General features: G+C 34.4%; 1 protein-coding gene across 1 annotated transcript in view; it reads right to left on the bottom strand.

Moving 5' to 3' along the window:
- The window catches only part of CNTNAP2 (contactin associated protein 2), a 2,266,356-nt gene extending 2,250,288 nt beyond the window's left edge, over positions 1 to 16,068 (bottom strand). Inside the window, 1 exon segment of the mRNA NM_001133793.1 lies at positions 15,734 to 16,068. Within this exon segment, the coding sequence (NP_001127265.1) occupies positions 15,734 to 15,830 (97 nt within the window). The 5' untranslated portion in view covers positions 15,831 to 16,068.
- Between the last annotated feature and the right edge of the window lie 275 nt (positions 16,069 to 16,343).

Here is a 16,343-nt window from a genome sequence, read left to right as displayed (position 1 = left end):
GTTTCTCAAGCTTTTGGAATCTCCAGAGCCTACCACAGTCAAATGTTTTCTTTAATAATGCAAAAAATGTCTATAAGTCATTTCAGCTAAACCTCCAAAACATCTGAACCTATTTTTAAGGAGTTAAAGTAACTTCCACTGTTGGATGTCTCAGCTTTCTAATTATTTGGATAGTCTCAAATTCAAAAATGAGAAACAAATGTCTAATTTATTTCTATACTTTCCATGGCACTTCAGAAAACAAGCTTTATATCATCTACCCATATGGCCGACAAGTTAGGGTAAAAACGTTTATGCATTTGGATATGTTCTTCCTGCTCACAAAGCTCTCCAATTTGCAAATGTCACTTTTCAGAAACATTCATGAGTAAGGTAACTGAGTATCTATTACACTGTAAAATAATCTCTACTAAGTAGATATTTTGCACTATTGAATAATTTTTATCATGTTTTATAATATTTGAGTATACTTTTTTATTAAGTGACATTAACTAGCATGTCATTTGGTAGAATATAGCAATATCATATATTGTTGCATATGATATGAAAATATAAAAATTCAATTAACATAGATTTTATATGCCATTCTTCCTTGAATTAAGTATTTCTTAATGTATTTGAATGATATTTTTATCTCATTTTTTGGCCATTTACATGAGTTGTTATGTGGACATTAGATAATATACTGGTCTAATCTTTGCTAATTCTCCTTAACTGTAATTTCTAGCTTCCCAAATAAATTCTGAAGTAAATGTAAGAGGCAATTACAAATTATTTTGCAAGACTATTTATAGACTGTATTCTAGTATTATACCCATAGTAACTGCATAATAAATATTTAATGTATTTTAAAATAACAAAAAGTAAAAATCACTAAAATTGATTACCATCGTGTGCCTGTGTCTGCACATTCTGTATTTAATCCTACGGCAAGCCTTTCATAAAGCGCCTTTATTTTGCAATTTTGCATGTTAGAAATCTGGGTCTCAAAAGTTTAGATAATTTGTCCAAGGTCACTCAGGAACAGAGCTAACCAAACCCCAGCTTTTCTGAGACAAATGCCTATGTGCTGATAACCACTGCAAAATACCTTCCCCAAAGAATATGTAGACTATTTTCAAACACCATTAATACTTCTACCAAATCAATGTCAATACATTTCAGCAAGTAATTACTATAAAAATTACTTTCAGCAATGCTATAGAACATTAGATTGCAGTGATCTTTATTTTAGGAGCTTGTAGGATAGGATACCCATTCATAGTAAAGGACTGTTTATTTCTTACATACACGGAAATTAGCTTTGACGGTGGAGACAACTTGCCACAGATAATGAAGAGAGTTGGGCACCCTGCCATAGAGAAGATACCTAATATTTTAGACTCGTCGATGATGGATCAGTAAATAAATACATGCATACATTTATAAAACACATAATACTATTCCAATTTTTGCTTGCTTTGATGAAGTTGGCCTAATCAAATCTTACATTTTAAGCTGAATTAAAGTAGATTTCAAATATTTTTGGTTTATATAATCAAAGACACCTATTAAAAAAAGGAGGCCAAACAGAAACAGATACAATTTTGCAAAATCCTTTTAGGACCGAATATACTTTAAAATACAATTTAAAGAACAAACTTATACCTCTCCACAATTATCCCTCCCCACACCTAAATCTGTGCAGTGCATTCCATGTACAGCAATGCATATGCTTTTCATTCTAGATAGCCCAAGAGTCCCAGTCCTTTTTAGCACCAGGGACTGGTTTTATGGAAGACAATTTTCCCCAGATAGGGGTTGGTGGTTGGGAGGAGGTGAGGGGATGTTTTCAGGATGATTCAAGTGCATTACATTTATTGTGCACTTTATTTCTATTATTACTACATTGTAATACATAATGAAATAATTATACAACTCATTATAAAGTAGAATCAGTGGGAGTCCTGAGTTTGTTTCCCTGCAACTAGATGAGCCCATCCGGTGTGATGGGATGCAGTGACAGATCATATGGCATTAGATTCTCCTAAGGAGCACGCAACCTAGATCCCTAGCATGAACAGCAAAATAGAGTTCACACTCTATGAGAATTTAATGCTGCCACTGATCTGACGGGAGGTGGAGCTAAGATGGTAATGGTAGCAATGGGGAGCAGCTGGAAATACAGATGAAGCGTAGCTCCCCAGGCTACTGCTCACCTCTTGCTGTGCAGCCCAGTTCCTAACAGGAACCCCCTGGGGTTGGGGACCCCTGAGATACACAATTTGGCAGTCAAACGCATCTGTGGAACATACAGCTTTCGTAATGCTTATGTTTAATAAAACTGGTAAAACATATATTATTCTGTCTTATTAAAGATAATAAATGCTTACTGCCTATATTTCTTTTTTTTTTTTTTTTTTTTGGAGATGGAGTTTCACACTGTCACCCAGGCTGGAGTGCAGTGGCGTGGTCTCGGCTCACTGCAACCTCTGCCTGCTGGGCTCAAGCGATTCTCCTGCCTCAACCTCCTAACTAGCTGGGACTACAGACACACACTGCCATGCCCTGCTAATTGTAATTTTAGTAGAGACGAGGCATCACTATATGGGCCAGGCTGGTCTCAACCTCCTGGCTTCAGGCAATCCGCCTGCCTCAGCCTCCCAACGTGCCGGGATTACAGGCATGAGCCACCATGCCCGGCCCGACTGCCTATATTTCTAACCAGTGAAAATTTCTTTTTTCTTTGCTGATAGACAATTAAGCAGGATAATTTACTCTTCCAAAATTTTATTTTCATTACATGTTTAACAGAAGACTCATTCCAAAACCACTAAATATCTCCTCATCAAAGTGACTTTCAAACTTGGCCAATGTTGGAATTGTGAGGTTGTCCTCTTTTTCTTGGAACAGTCTTTTCCTGCTGTTTGCTTGGCTTTTTCTTTAGGTTTTAGCTAAAATGTTACAATAGAAATAGTTTCCTTAATCACTCACTGATGACCTTACCTGTGGACTAATTGGAATGATTCAATAATTTTAATTTCTATGTTGTCATACCTATTCAATAAAAGAGAACTTTAAGGTAAATTATTAAGATAAAATATTATAAAATGGACAGGGCAAATAATTTTGAAATTAAGAAAGCATAAGTAGGATATGCGACTTCATAGAAGCATAGAATTAAATGGCAATTTTTAAACTAAAATGTAGAAAACTGAATGTGTTATGTGGAAGCTGATAAAGTGAATAATAAAGAAAATAACTGGAAGATACTTTTAGTTCCAGGCCTAGATGATTAATCTTTCAAAAACATGCTGATGCTCAATGCATGTTTCTGAGTAGTCCCTCTTTACCCATTTCTCAGGGAGCGGTTGACACAGTACAACTCCAGGAAGGAAATGCTTGAGTCGCTAGCATGGTTTGTCTTTAGCTCCACGACTTCAGACTTTGTCATTTGAAAATCCATATGTGGAAACAAACACAGTACGAGAGATCCTCTAAATACTGTAATTATACACATATAAATGAACAAATAGCAGACCTAACAGCTTTTTTTGAAAAAAAGGCCCTATTGATGCCAATTTGATAAAAGAAACAATGTCATTTTTATTTGCAATATTCTGAAATCTCTCTTTGAAAGTAGATACATGATTCTAATTTTGCCAACAACACATTTTAAATTCCAAAAATTGACATGTGGGGTGATTATACGGTCTGTAAAATGAAAATGCCTCAGATTATTGCATATAATAATTACCTATTTTCTCACAATATGAAGACCACTCAAATTGCAGTAATATTTTTCTAATATACTTTGCGCAAAAAGTACATAATGAATTAAAATTTAAAAATGTTTTATTTCACACTGAGCAAATAAGTATAAACTATCTTTTAAAATAACTGTAGTTGTCCTATTACTTTTAAACAACAGTCCCTTTAAATATTTCTGTTTCATTTTTGATTTTGACTCATACAGATATGTCAGTTTTAAGGCAGTTTTTTTTTTGTAATACCAAGATTACTTACAGACACAATTGTTTGCAACTAACGTTATATTACAATCATAATACTTCTTAGTACAATGTTTTTAGCTATAAAAACACAACAAAGAAATGTATATTTGTTGCTATAACCTAGCTATATGCACTTTAAGGAACAATTTGTATACAGAGCTAACCCATTTCAATTCCATTTTCAATTGTATTTATTTAACACTGGTTGTGTACCTAGAACTATTTGGGTAATTTGGAGGACATAAGTAAATATAAATCACAGTGTTTTATCTTAAGGAATGCGTTTGTCTTCAAGGTATTAGTTGGCTATCTATAAAAGTAGTAGCAACTAAGTATTAAATTATATTTAATTAGATTCTATATTTGTCTTCAAGTATTTTACGGCAGTAGAATATTGGGTAAATATTAAGCTTTTATTATCTGGGAAGCCCAACTAGAACTACTGGCTGGAATTTATGGGAGTGTAAATCTGTGCCAATGTAAGGGAAGAACTTGACAAAAGTAAGAACTGCATAAAAATGGAACCAGTGAGCTTTAAAATGTTTGAGCATGCTTATACTTTGAATATTACAGAACAGGGCTCTTTGGGCTAATTTCATGTAATGGTATAATGCAACCAGTACAGTACCTAGTATGATGAAACATGTTTACTAAAGTCTAGTTCCTTTAATACAACCATTCCCTAATACCTATCAACCTAAGGGAAAAACTACAGGCTCTGCTCATGTAGATTGTGGACTAATAGAAAAGAGGGTAATGTGTTTTTAGTAGGCATCACTGCAGGGATCATTGTGAAGAATATAAAATTTGAAACAGGGTTCGCTAGACTGGCCAACTTTGAAATGGTTCAGAAGTGTGTACTAAGTTGCAAAGGTAAGGATGAAGAGAGAGTTTAAAATATAAACAAATAGAATACAAGTACCTATTTCTATACTTATAAAATTATATTTTTGTCATATTAAAAATGGAAATGAAATTCATTGATATTTCATAACAACGTCAACAATATCAACTCATCTGCTGGATTATTACACACTAAATATATATAATTATCAAGTTTTTCGGAAGCTACAGCTATCATTTAGAAGATTTGGTGACATCTTAAGTACTCTATTTAAAGTACTTGTTAGATGCAATAATTATTTTGTTGACACATGTCTTTAATTTGCATGCAGATAACAAATAATTCTTAAGATAATAGCTTGTGGAAAGGACAGTCAGGCTTGGGTTTAAAGGCATGTGATCAGCCATGTGGCTTAAGAAAAGCACGGAAAATCTTTTAAAATAAAATCCGGTAGAAAAAGGGTTGCAGAACTTGTAAGCTTTCACAGCATGGTTTCAAATTTCCCATATGACAGATACACACTTACTTATAAAATGAGGAAAATATTTGTGGTTTATTCTTTGAAAATATATTTCTAGCCTTCCTTCTGTTGTCAATACTATGGGGTAATTTCTCACTTTAATATCAGATAATTGGAGGTGGTTTTCATTATTTGTGATCACTGTGTTCCTTATAAGTCCAGAAACCAAAGAATTTGCCTGCCGCGTCTTAGTATTTCACCTGTGATTAGAGCAAATTGCCACAGGGAGGTGGTGATACATCAATCTGCTCCAAGATTCTGAGGCTTGGACCGTAAATGAGTTTCCTCTAAATCAGCATAGATAAAACAGGAAAAATGAAAGGAGGGGACAAAATGTAAGAAGGTGTAAGAGAAATATGATTCGAAACAGCATGTTGTGTTAGAGAAACTGCAAAGATCTCAGTATGGTCGGTTAAATTATAGGGTGCAAATGTTGGGTTAGGAGGAGACTAAATTTAAGAGACAGGGAAGAACTAGAGAAATGCAGTACTATAACAAGATTTGTGTTTTGGGAAAGTATTTCTGGCATAGATATAGATGATAAGCTAGAGGGGGAAAGATTAGAATCCGGGAGATATACCAGGAGGCTACTAAATTAATGCCTGGAGGGAAATGCTGAAAATCTTAACTATAGAAGCTGTGATACGAATGGAGAGCAGGGGATGGATACAAGAAATATTTAAGCATTAGGACTGGCAAATATTCTAAAGATAAATATTTTCCCACTGCCATGAAAGCAAAAGAAAAAGTTATTTTCTCAACAGCACTCTCAAGAAAAGCTTTATGGATTGGCTATTGTATGAAATAAATACTCAAAACTGTGCTTATAGATTAAACAATTATCATCTTTTAACTTTAGTAATAGCAATCATATTTACAGTTTTCGATACAGACTTCAACATTTCCTGAGAACTGATTTAAAAACAGCTTTTATGTATACCTGACAAAGTGTTTTAAGAAATATTTTACATAGCTTTAAATAAATGTTCTCACTACATGACTATTACATGTATTTCAATAGTACTCAAATCACAGAACTACATTGCAAAAGTGCCTTACTGTGAAGAAGAACACAAATGACATATATTATGATTTAATGTGCTACCATTGAAAGAGCTGCATTCCTCTCTTTATTTCAAATATATTTCTTTATTTTTTACCAATGTAATTTTTAAGTCTCCAGAACATATGACAATGTCATCAAGGAATAAGTAAACAAAAAGATAGAAACATTATGCCAATAGGTTTTCTTCCTTTATATACAAGCAATCAAGCCTTAAAATGTTGCCTAGATGTAAGCTGAAACTTCTTAGTTAGAGAACTTGAACACAGAGACAACACTTCACTCTCAGCCAGCTGTGCCACGGTGAAGAGCACTGGATCTGGAAATAGGCTAAACTGGTGGCCCAGGGAAGTTACCTCGCCATGTGTCTCTGATTTTTTCATTTGCAAACTGAAGCATTATTACAAGAAATAAGTGACCTAGTACACATAAAGAGTAGTGCCTGATTTGAAAGGCTGGGAAGAAAGATTTAATAAGAAGTCAACACAACAAATATTAGCTATTTACGTAATACAAGCAGAACATTTTATAAGTATAATATGTACTGCTGCCTGGCGTTCTAGAAAAGGACACTCATTGATTGATGCTGAAAATTTAAATTGTTGCAGAATTTGTGGAACTCAATCAGGCAACATTTATTAACCAAAAACTAAACATATTCTTTGATCAAGCATCCCTGTCTTTGGAATCAATTCCACAAAAATAACCCCCTCAGTATCTAGAATATTGGAATAAGGTTGTTTTTGTTTATGTTCTTAATGGCAGAAGCAATGTTAATACCCCACCATGGCACATTTTTATCTCTGACACGGTACTATTTTTGTCAACTGACACAATAAAATAGTTCTTCTTTTTTTTTTTTGGAGACGGAGTCTCGCTCTGTCACCCAGGCTGGAGTGCAGTGGCGCCATCTCGGCTCACTGCAAGCTCCACCTCCCAGGTTCACGCCATTCTCCTGCCTCAGCCTCCTGAGTAGCTGGGACTACAGGCGCCCGCCACCACGCCCGGCTAATTTTTTGTATTTTTAGTAGAGATGGGGTTTCACCGTGTTAGCCAGGATGGTCTCGATCTCCTGACCTCGTGATCTGCCTGCCTCAGCCTCCCAAAGTGCTGGGATTACAGGCGTGAGCCACCGCACCTGGCCAAAATAGTTATTCTTAATTCTGTACTGTGAACGTACAAAAACACAATTAACTATGCTAGTATTTCCTTTTAACTAGTCATGACTTAATAACTTAAATGCTTATGTTAAGATATATAAATAAAACTTACATATACTACAGAAGTGCATGAGGCATGATGAAATTTCATTTTTGGAAATTTCATTACTGCCACTGAAAATCTCTTCTACTATAAGTTAAGCATTCGTTTTAACATATTCTTTAGGTATGAGGACATTAACCAAGTGACTTAAATCATAAGTATACTTTATTAGCTGAAAAACTGCTGGTGGTGGCAATATATATAACTTTAGTAAAAAAATAAAGTTTTATATTAAATACCAAATCTCATGAGATTATACGTGGCTGTCTGGCATATTGTGTGGAGAAAGATTCTATGGCCATATTCAAATCCACTGAGTAAAATACCATGAGAATTAGTAACATTAGTATCGATGGCAGCATTGAACTCATTGTGTTATTGTTGCTATGAATACATAGAAAAAAAACCTGAATCATGTTTTCTTCAGTTGGTTGGCATTAAAAACACTAAGCTAGTATAATAATTTCATAATCTAAAAACCTGATAGTCATGTTTTATAGTCCAGACATATTTTTATTTGAACGAAAAAATGTTTCAAATATGCTACGTAAAAATTTACATTTTAAGTTAGAATTTATTAGCAAGTAATTTAATGCATCATATGCCATTATTTAACATTTACTTAATACATATTTAAAAATAAGACCCATAAAATATGCTATAATTTCACTATGTGACAGAATTAGGCTGAAATTTTTTCATGTAGTTCTGTTTATAAATTTTTGACCAATGTCTGAAAAAGACATATATATATATATATATATATAGACAGTCTGTACTTATAATGTTACTTAATAATTTGGTTCCATTAAGAGGTGACTGCTTAGAAAAATGAGTTAACAGTGATAAAATTTAATCCACATATGTTTTCTGTTAGTTCAAAATAGCTACTTCAGTCTATGATATAGAAGTGACAATAAGCACCTTTTTTTTTTAATTTTACTTTAAGTTCTGGGATACACGTGCAGAAAGTGAAGGTTTGTTACACAGGTATCCATGTGCCATGGTGGTTTGCTGCACCCATCAACCCGTTATCTACATTAGGTATTTATCCTAATGCTAACCCTCCCCTAGCCCTCCACCCCTCAACAGGCCCAGGTGTGTGATGTTCCCCTCCCTGTGCCGATGTGTTCTCATTATTCAGCTCCCACTTATGAGTGAGAACATGCAACGTTTGGTTTTGTGTTCCTGTGTTAGTTTGCTGAGAATGATGGTTTCCAGCTTCATCCATGTCCATGCAAAGAAATGAACTCATCCTTTTTTATGGCTGCATAGTATTCCATGGTGTGTACTTGTCACGTTTTATTTGTCCAGTCTATCACTGATGAGCATTTGGGTTGGTTTCAAGCCTTTGCTATTAAAAATAGAAGCACCTTTAATTTTAAGAGAATTTTCTTAGAGGTATTATTTTATTTGGCATATAATGGTATTTCACCACTTACCAGACTGTTTTTTAACAATACAAACTGTGCCTATTATTTTTTATGTATTCCTTTCAAATAATACTATAATTGAACAGCATAGATGACATTATAACAGTAAATAAAAATTATGAGTCCAGGCAAGATTTTCCTTTTCACATACTATTTCAATATGACATCTAATGCATAGAGGTGAATAAATCCTTCCTGAATTTAACTAAACTTCATGTAACTTGATTCCATCTTAGATGTCCCAGACAACACAGGTTTAGTAACTTTGACAATGCATATGCAGGTCACATCTCTATTGCCTGCCATTTTCTATGACTCACATTTCCAGATCACCATCCCCGTGCAGATAAAGAAGGGTGTGAATGTACTAGAAAAGGTAAGGAAAAACTTATATATGTTTGGGGAATTTTTCCTGGCAAAAGTATTCTCAGGATCTAATTTCGCCTCTTTCCTAAACATAAAAACTTTAAGGTATATATCGCTATTTATGTTTATGAGGGTATTTCAAGCAAACCTAAATCATAAGGTAAATACAGAATACGGCCCCCAAGAGCTCCTCTGTATTTTTTCAACATTTTTACAGTATACCCCAAATATGTGATCTTCAACAAGCAAATTCAGAGCCAACAACCACATCTTTATATCTAGATTTCCTACTATCAGGGGAGGCTTTAAAATCTGCAGTGTCATAAAAAATCAGTTACTTCAAGCTGTTATTATGAATAGCTACCTCCAAAGTGAACTAAAGAAGAGTTTAAGAAGATATTTTTCAAAACTTAAAATTGAGGAAAGAATCAACTTTGTTTTCTAAGTGCAAATGCTTTGTTGGAAAGAATAATTGGCTTAAAACATTTAAACTTCATGATTTTACAGAAGGATCAAGATGTAACAGCCAACTAAAGGCATATATAATTTACTAAATAGTTACATGGACAGGATGAAATTGGATGTGTACTGGCTAAAGTTTGTAAATAGGCTGTATTTTAAATGGCAATGTTATTTACCACAGATAAAGAAATGGTATTCTAAGCATCTCTGTAAAATAATACCACTAATAGCACTAGGTAGGCATATGAATGAATGAATGAATGAATGAATGAATGGGAGAGTTTGGAAGTTCTAACCAGAATATCACCAAATCTTCAACTCAATATCGAATAGGAAAAACAAGTCTTATTCTTTACTGGTTTCTAAACTATGCAGAAATTATTTCATGTTCATTTAGTTTAATATCAATCTTATTGTTGGCAATTTCAATATATTTGTGGTTTTACAGAGTACAGTAAATCTCAGTCCCTTCTCTGAGTTCTAGATTAGAAAATAACTCACAGAGAGGAAATAACATTCTTTATATAAGTATTGCTGATACAAAGAATAAGGCTTAAATGTGTGATACAGTGGGATTCATTAACCTTATTTCTAAAATTAAACAGAGTCTCAAGCCATAGGAAGAACCGAACACCATAAGGCTCTTCGTGCTATCACTATTAGTGCAGAGGCAAAGCCTACTTTTATCTATCGTTCAGCAGAATCTATTCTTTCTGCAGGCAGCCTGGAAGGAGAAAGGTGGGGCTGAGCTAAGCACATCTAGGTCCTTTTCCCATAGTCACCAAACAGATAAGTAACTCTACCTAACATAGGAAGGAATGAATGAACTGTAGACATAGACTCTGAGAGTGTGATAGATGGATTTTTCTTCCCATAAAACAAACTGTTAGGATGGAGAAAGAGGAAGCAACTTCCACATTCCAACATCCTTATCTGCTCAGAACTAAAACATATAGGTTCTATAGAGCCCAGGAGATGGGAAAATCCAGTGTTTTAGTGAATCACTCTGTTACAAGTATTCTTTTCAAGGCTTTCATTTGAAAATTAACAGCTGTATATAAATGATTACATCATTATTGCTTACTAAAATGGCAAAAATAAGCACATAATTTATTTCAGCAGCCCAATATTGGTTGTAGAAATATACTTTATGTTTCTGATAATTACTTATCTTAAAATATATATCTCTCTAGAAACAGGTAAGAGCCAGTTTCAGATACTGGTATAGACATAAATATAAAATTTTATTTTATTTCACACAACACTGGTTTTGAGGCTTAAAACTACTATCTATGCTGTTTTATAACTTTGCAAGTAGTAAAAAATGATAAAGTAAAGCACTTCACAAATCAGGACTAGAGATGGGAAAATCTTTAAAGTACATGTTTTATTTCTTCATCCCACTGACATCAATCACTAAACAGACAACTTGTACAAGTTGGATCTCCATATGTTTAATATTTAAAAAAAAAGCCCATTTGAATTAACAATTTCTGAACCTAGATTCTCTCCTTATTCTGTATACCATTTACAACAAATACAAAAATCTACTTCTTAAAAAGATATGACAAGTGTAGACATGTCACACTTCTTTTCTTTCAATCATCAAAAAGATTCACAAGACAAGAAGCTTTATGTAAACTTTAAGAGATTTGAGTAAGTTTTTGTCTAGAAGAATTTACTAATAAGGAACCGTGAATTAAATCTCAAAGAAATTATAGAACTTGAAAGGTTTTGCCACTTAAAATAGACAAAAAACATATATCATCATGCATTTCCTAACAATAAGGATATATTTTGAGAAATGTATCCTTAGGCAATTTTGTCTTTGTGCCAACATCATAGAGTACACACTCACAAACCTAGATAGTATAGCCTACTACACACATAGCATAGACTGTATGGTATGGGTTGTTGCTTCTGTGCTACAAACCTCTACTGCATGTTATTATACTGAATACTATAAGCAATTATAACACAATGCCTCTTTGTGTATCTCATCATACCTAAACATGGAAAAGATACAGTAAAAATATAATATACAAGATGAAAAATGGCACACCTATACAGGACAGCTCCATTATAATTTTATGGAACCACCAACATACACGTGGTCCATCATTGAACTGAAATGTCATTATGGGGCACATAACTGTAAGATTTAAAATATGATATGCACCAAACAACTTTAATATCATCTAAAATGATATGTTGTAGGTTTATAACTGCATAAAGGTTAATAAGACCTAAATTAAATTTGTGGATTAATTTTTTTACCCAATTTTGCCATATATTGATGGTAAAGAGTAAAATTTGAACAATGATTCTTACTTCCTGAATATCCGTGCCTATAATAAAATCGAGATTATATATTTCTCTCCAATTAGTTAATAATTATTAGTTTGCATTAAGCAAATAATGTAGTATGCTTTATCAACCAATGAATTTTGCTTGCCTAAAGCTCCTTTTAAGTTTAAATTGTTGTCATTAAGACAAGTTCATTACTATGTTCAAGGTCTCTATAAACCAGCAGTATTTGTTTTTATATGCATTTACATATTTTACATTTAAAATATACCATTTTGGGAGAAGTATATGAATTGAGGAAGAGAAAATAGACTAATATACTATTGTTTAATATTGTTGCATTAGTTACTTAAAATAATTGCACTGGAAAAGACCTTTCTATAAACTTGTAAACAACTTAAATTCCTTGAATGGTGTTTTAGAAAATATATAAATATACACATTTTTACATATAATACTTAATATATGTGCTGTATTAAATATGTATCTATGTACTTTATAACATGTATTCAAATGTTTTTATAAAACATATGAACAAATACATATATATTTATACACATATATATAAATGTATGTGTATATATACACGTATACAATAATATTTGTTAGAGAATATTTGAATCAATTCAAAACACATTTCCCAAATGTGATGGTCAGTGAAATTATAGGTTAATAGTTCTACTAAATGATGTAAATTGGCCTTTATGAAAGATCATTTATTTAAGTGAAAATTCAGTTAACTCTAAAAAGTGAATTTATTAAACGCTAGCTTAAACTCCTCATCATTTAGAACTGCACAATCAAGGTCTTTATAATATTTTCAAATAAATGCAACTCCCTAAGAGTTGCATTTATTTGAGTTTAAAAGATTTTCTTTAAACTTCCCACGTGTGTCCCGTGTATCTACATTTACAGGAAGGGAAGATACACGATTTGTTACATCAGCTCAGCAGCAGTTCATTTTCACTATCTGCAAAGAAATTAGATTATATTTTTATATAACCATAGTGATGAGCTTTGTTTTCAAGTTTATTCTAGTCTGCTTGTACAACACATAGTATTAACAGTTTTTATATGTGTGTCGACAGAGAAAAAGAAATAAGTCATAAGCAAATACATATTTGAAATGCAGTTGCTGTGAAATAAACATCTTCTGTCCCTCATATTAAAAAGGTATTTAGGAACAGAAAGTTTTAGCATACTCATCACATTTTAAAAATGTGTACCAAAGAAAAATGATAGTTTTAGATTCTCATGCTACTTTTTGTCTTGTGATGACCTCTCCTGGTTGAGTTGCTCATTATCTTAGATTCATGTAGTTTCTGTCTTTTTCTCCTTTGAATGTTTTATATTAAGAATATAACTATCATACTTTCCTTCAGAGCTATATTTAATATAAATAAAAATGTTCATTAAAGTACAGTTGATATTTAAAGTACTGAATCCATGAAGCTCATTCTAATCAATAAAGTTCTGTAGCATCCTTATTATTTAATTCATTTCCAGGATATAGGGCAACTTTGCTTTTGGTCACACTGTTTAAATTCAAACGAAATAAAAAGCCACCTTAATTAAGCCATTACACATTTTTAAACAATAGAGAATAAAAGCCAAGTTAATAAAAAATCTTAATGGCCGTAACTATTAACCATCTTAAAAGTAATTGTTTCTATGTTCTCTGTCTTCAAATTCTAACTAAAAAGTTAAAAACTCGGAAAATATTTATGAAATACAACTTTTTTATCTTAAAATGCATTAACCCAATGGCTGCCAGTGTTCCATTTGCTACGCATGGCAGATGTTTCAGATGGACCCATCAGAATTAAAGTAAACAGAATGATGGAACACGGAACCCAGGAAAAACCCTGGATATGAGGACCTTCAATCAGTGAATATAATAAATTTAACATTTAAGGAGTTTATTTTCCAGGAAAAGTGGCAGGAAATTCTATATAACCAGACCTTGAAATGGAAACAGAAATTTCATCAAACTAGTTTCCCAATGATAGAGTTACATATTTGTGTAAATATCAACAGCAAGCATTATATCCCCACAATTTCTGTTTAAATTTATAAAATTGACATAAATAGTAACAACATTTAACTCTTTGTGATTTAACTTGTGTTACAAAAAATGCTATACAATGTTTTCAAGTTCATTACAAACTTAGATTGCCAGTTAGTTTATCTCCTTATCTTTATACATTGTGAGAGAAGAAAAGCTAATACTGTACTTAGGAAGATATGCCAAAACAGTAATACTGGCTCATCACCGGATATTATATAGTAGATTCCTTATTACAACTTATAATGTCCTTTTTCAATGCTATTCCTGTTGATATTTACCACTACAATAAGAACATTATTAACAGAGATGCATTAATGCATCCCAAAATCTTATAAACAAAGAGAAGACTACTTCGCATATGACGAATTCTGGAAAATATTAAACTTTTCTTTTCCTAAATGGACAAAAAAAAAATCTTCCTTTTAAACTCTGAAACCTCCATGATAATTCTTTACCAACTTACTCATTCTCAGAAACTAGTATGCGCTTATGAATATTATCCTAAGATTCCTATAGGCAGTCTTTCTAGTGTTTAACTCTTTCTGAACCAAAGGAACAATCATGCATTTCCTCTCTACATGCACAGTATGCACTTCTAAAGGAATGCAGAAAATGGGCCAGAATCTTCCATTTCTTTCTAAACCTCATGAAAACACGGGCAATCTTAAACACACACACACACACACACACACAAAAGTTGATTAAAATGCAGAGATATACATATTGAATAGAATTATTTTCCTGAAAACCCTATTAAGAATCTGCTTATTACTACATTAACGACGCTTTGCACCGAGTGTCCCAAGTCCCGTACTGCATCAGTCATATCCATGATATCAAAGTATCAAAGAATTAAAGCAATTTCAGTTACAATTTCCCTGCCTTCCATTCTAATAAGCAAGTGCTAAATGGGCATTAACTTTTTAAGGGGACGGGAGAGGTTAAAGAGACCCTATAGGTGCCCAAACTGTTTAAAACATGCTCCTCTTGTTAACCTCAACCCTGTGCTCATTAAGTTATAACCATAAATAAAAATAAGAAACTTGGTTTTGCCATGGTCTTCACTTTTCATTCACTGACCTACCTAAGCCAAATGCAGCTAACTCTCCCTGCACAAACAACTCCTAAGAAGCTGCCATCTACACCAGTCTCTCTAGCCAAGCTCTTGTCAACCGATCACCAAGACCAGCAACAACTTTCCAGAAACATCACCAGCGTCACAACCCTGTCTCTTCCAAAACAGAAACGCTGGGTTTCGAGTTTGTCTACTGCAGTGGCTGCAAGTGTGTGACAGCGGAGACACAAACACATCAGGGTGCGAGCACTGCGATGCACTTTGGAGTTGATACCCTGGTGCCAAACATCAATGCCGCACTGAAACTGCTCCAGAGCAGAGCGAGGAGACGGCTACTTACGGGACGTGGAGGGAGCCGTCCAGGCTCTGCAGAGGCAGCTGCTGACAATCCACAGCAGGAGCGCTGCCCCGCAGCCGGCGCGCGGAGCCGCCAGCATCCTTCTTCGCCTCCCGGCCGGCGGCGCTCCAAGAGCTCGCTGCGGAGATGCAGTCCGTCTCTCCGTAGGGTTCTTGAAGGGAGATGGGCCGTCCTCAAATACGCGAGGAAGCCAAGCCCCTCCCGCTTCCTCTTCTCCCCTCACCCCCCTCCAGGCTCCAGTTCTTCTGGGCTTGGAGCGGCAGGGGAGTCTCAGCCTTCGTTCTCCCTCCGTGCGGGTATTGCCTCTTGCACTGTGTGCCGGTGCAATGCCAGGGGAGGAAATTCAAACCAAGAAGGCAAAGGAGGGGGAAGAGAGGAGGGGACGGACACCTACCCCGCCCTCTCCTTCTCGAAAAAAAAAAAAAAAAATCACCAAAGGACGGGGGAGGGAGGTAATCAGAAGAGCAGAGGCTGCAGAAGAGGAAGGCAGAGCGACGGGGACGGTGGTGCAGCTGTTGCCACTGCGGGCAAGCGCTCCCTCCGCCGCCGGGCAGCGTGACTCGGGGGGTTTCCAGTCGCCCGTCAGCTCACA

Source organism: Pongo abelii, chromosome 6 (assembly GCF_028885655.2).
Source record: "Pongo abelii isolate AG06213 chromosome 6, NHGRI_mPonAbe1-v2.0_pri, whole genome shotgun sequence".
In the NCBI taxonomy this organism is placed as follows: Eukaryota; Metazoa; Chordata; class Mammalia; order Primates; family Hominidae; genus Pongo; species Pongo abelii.
The sequence above is the reverse complement of the archived record's forward strand: the minus strand, read 5'-3'. Positions and strand labels throughout refer to the sequence as shown.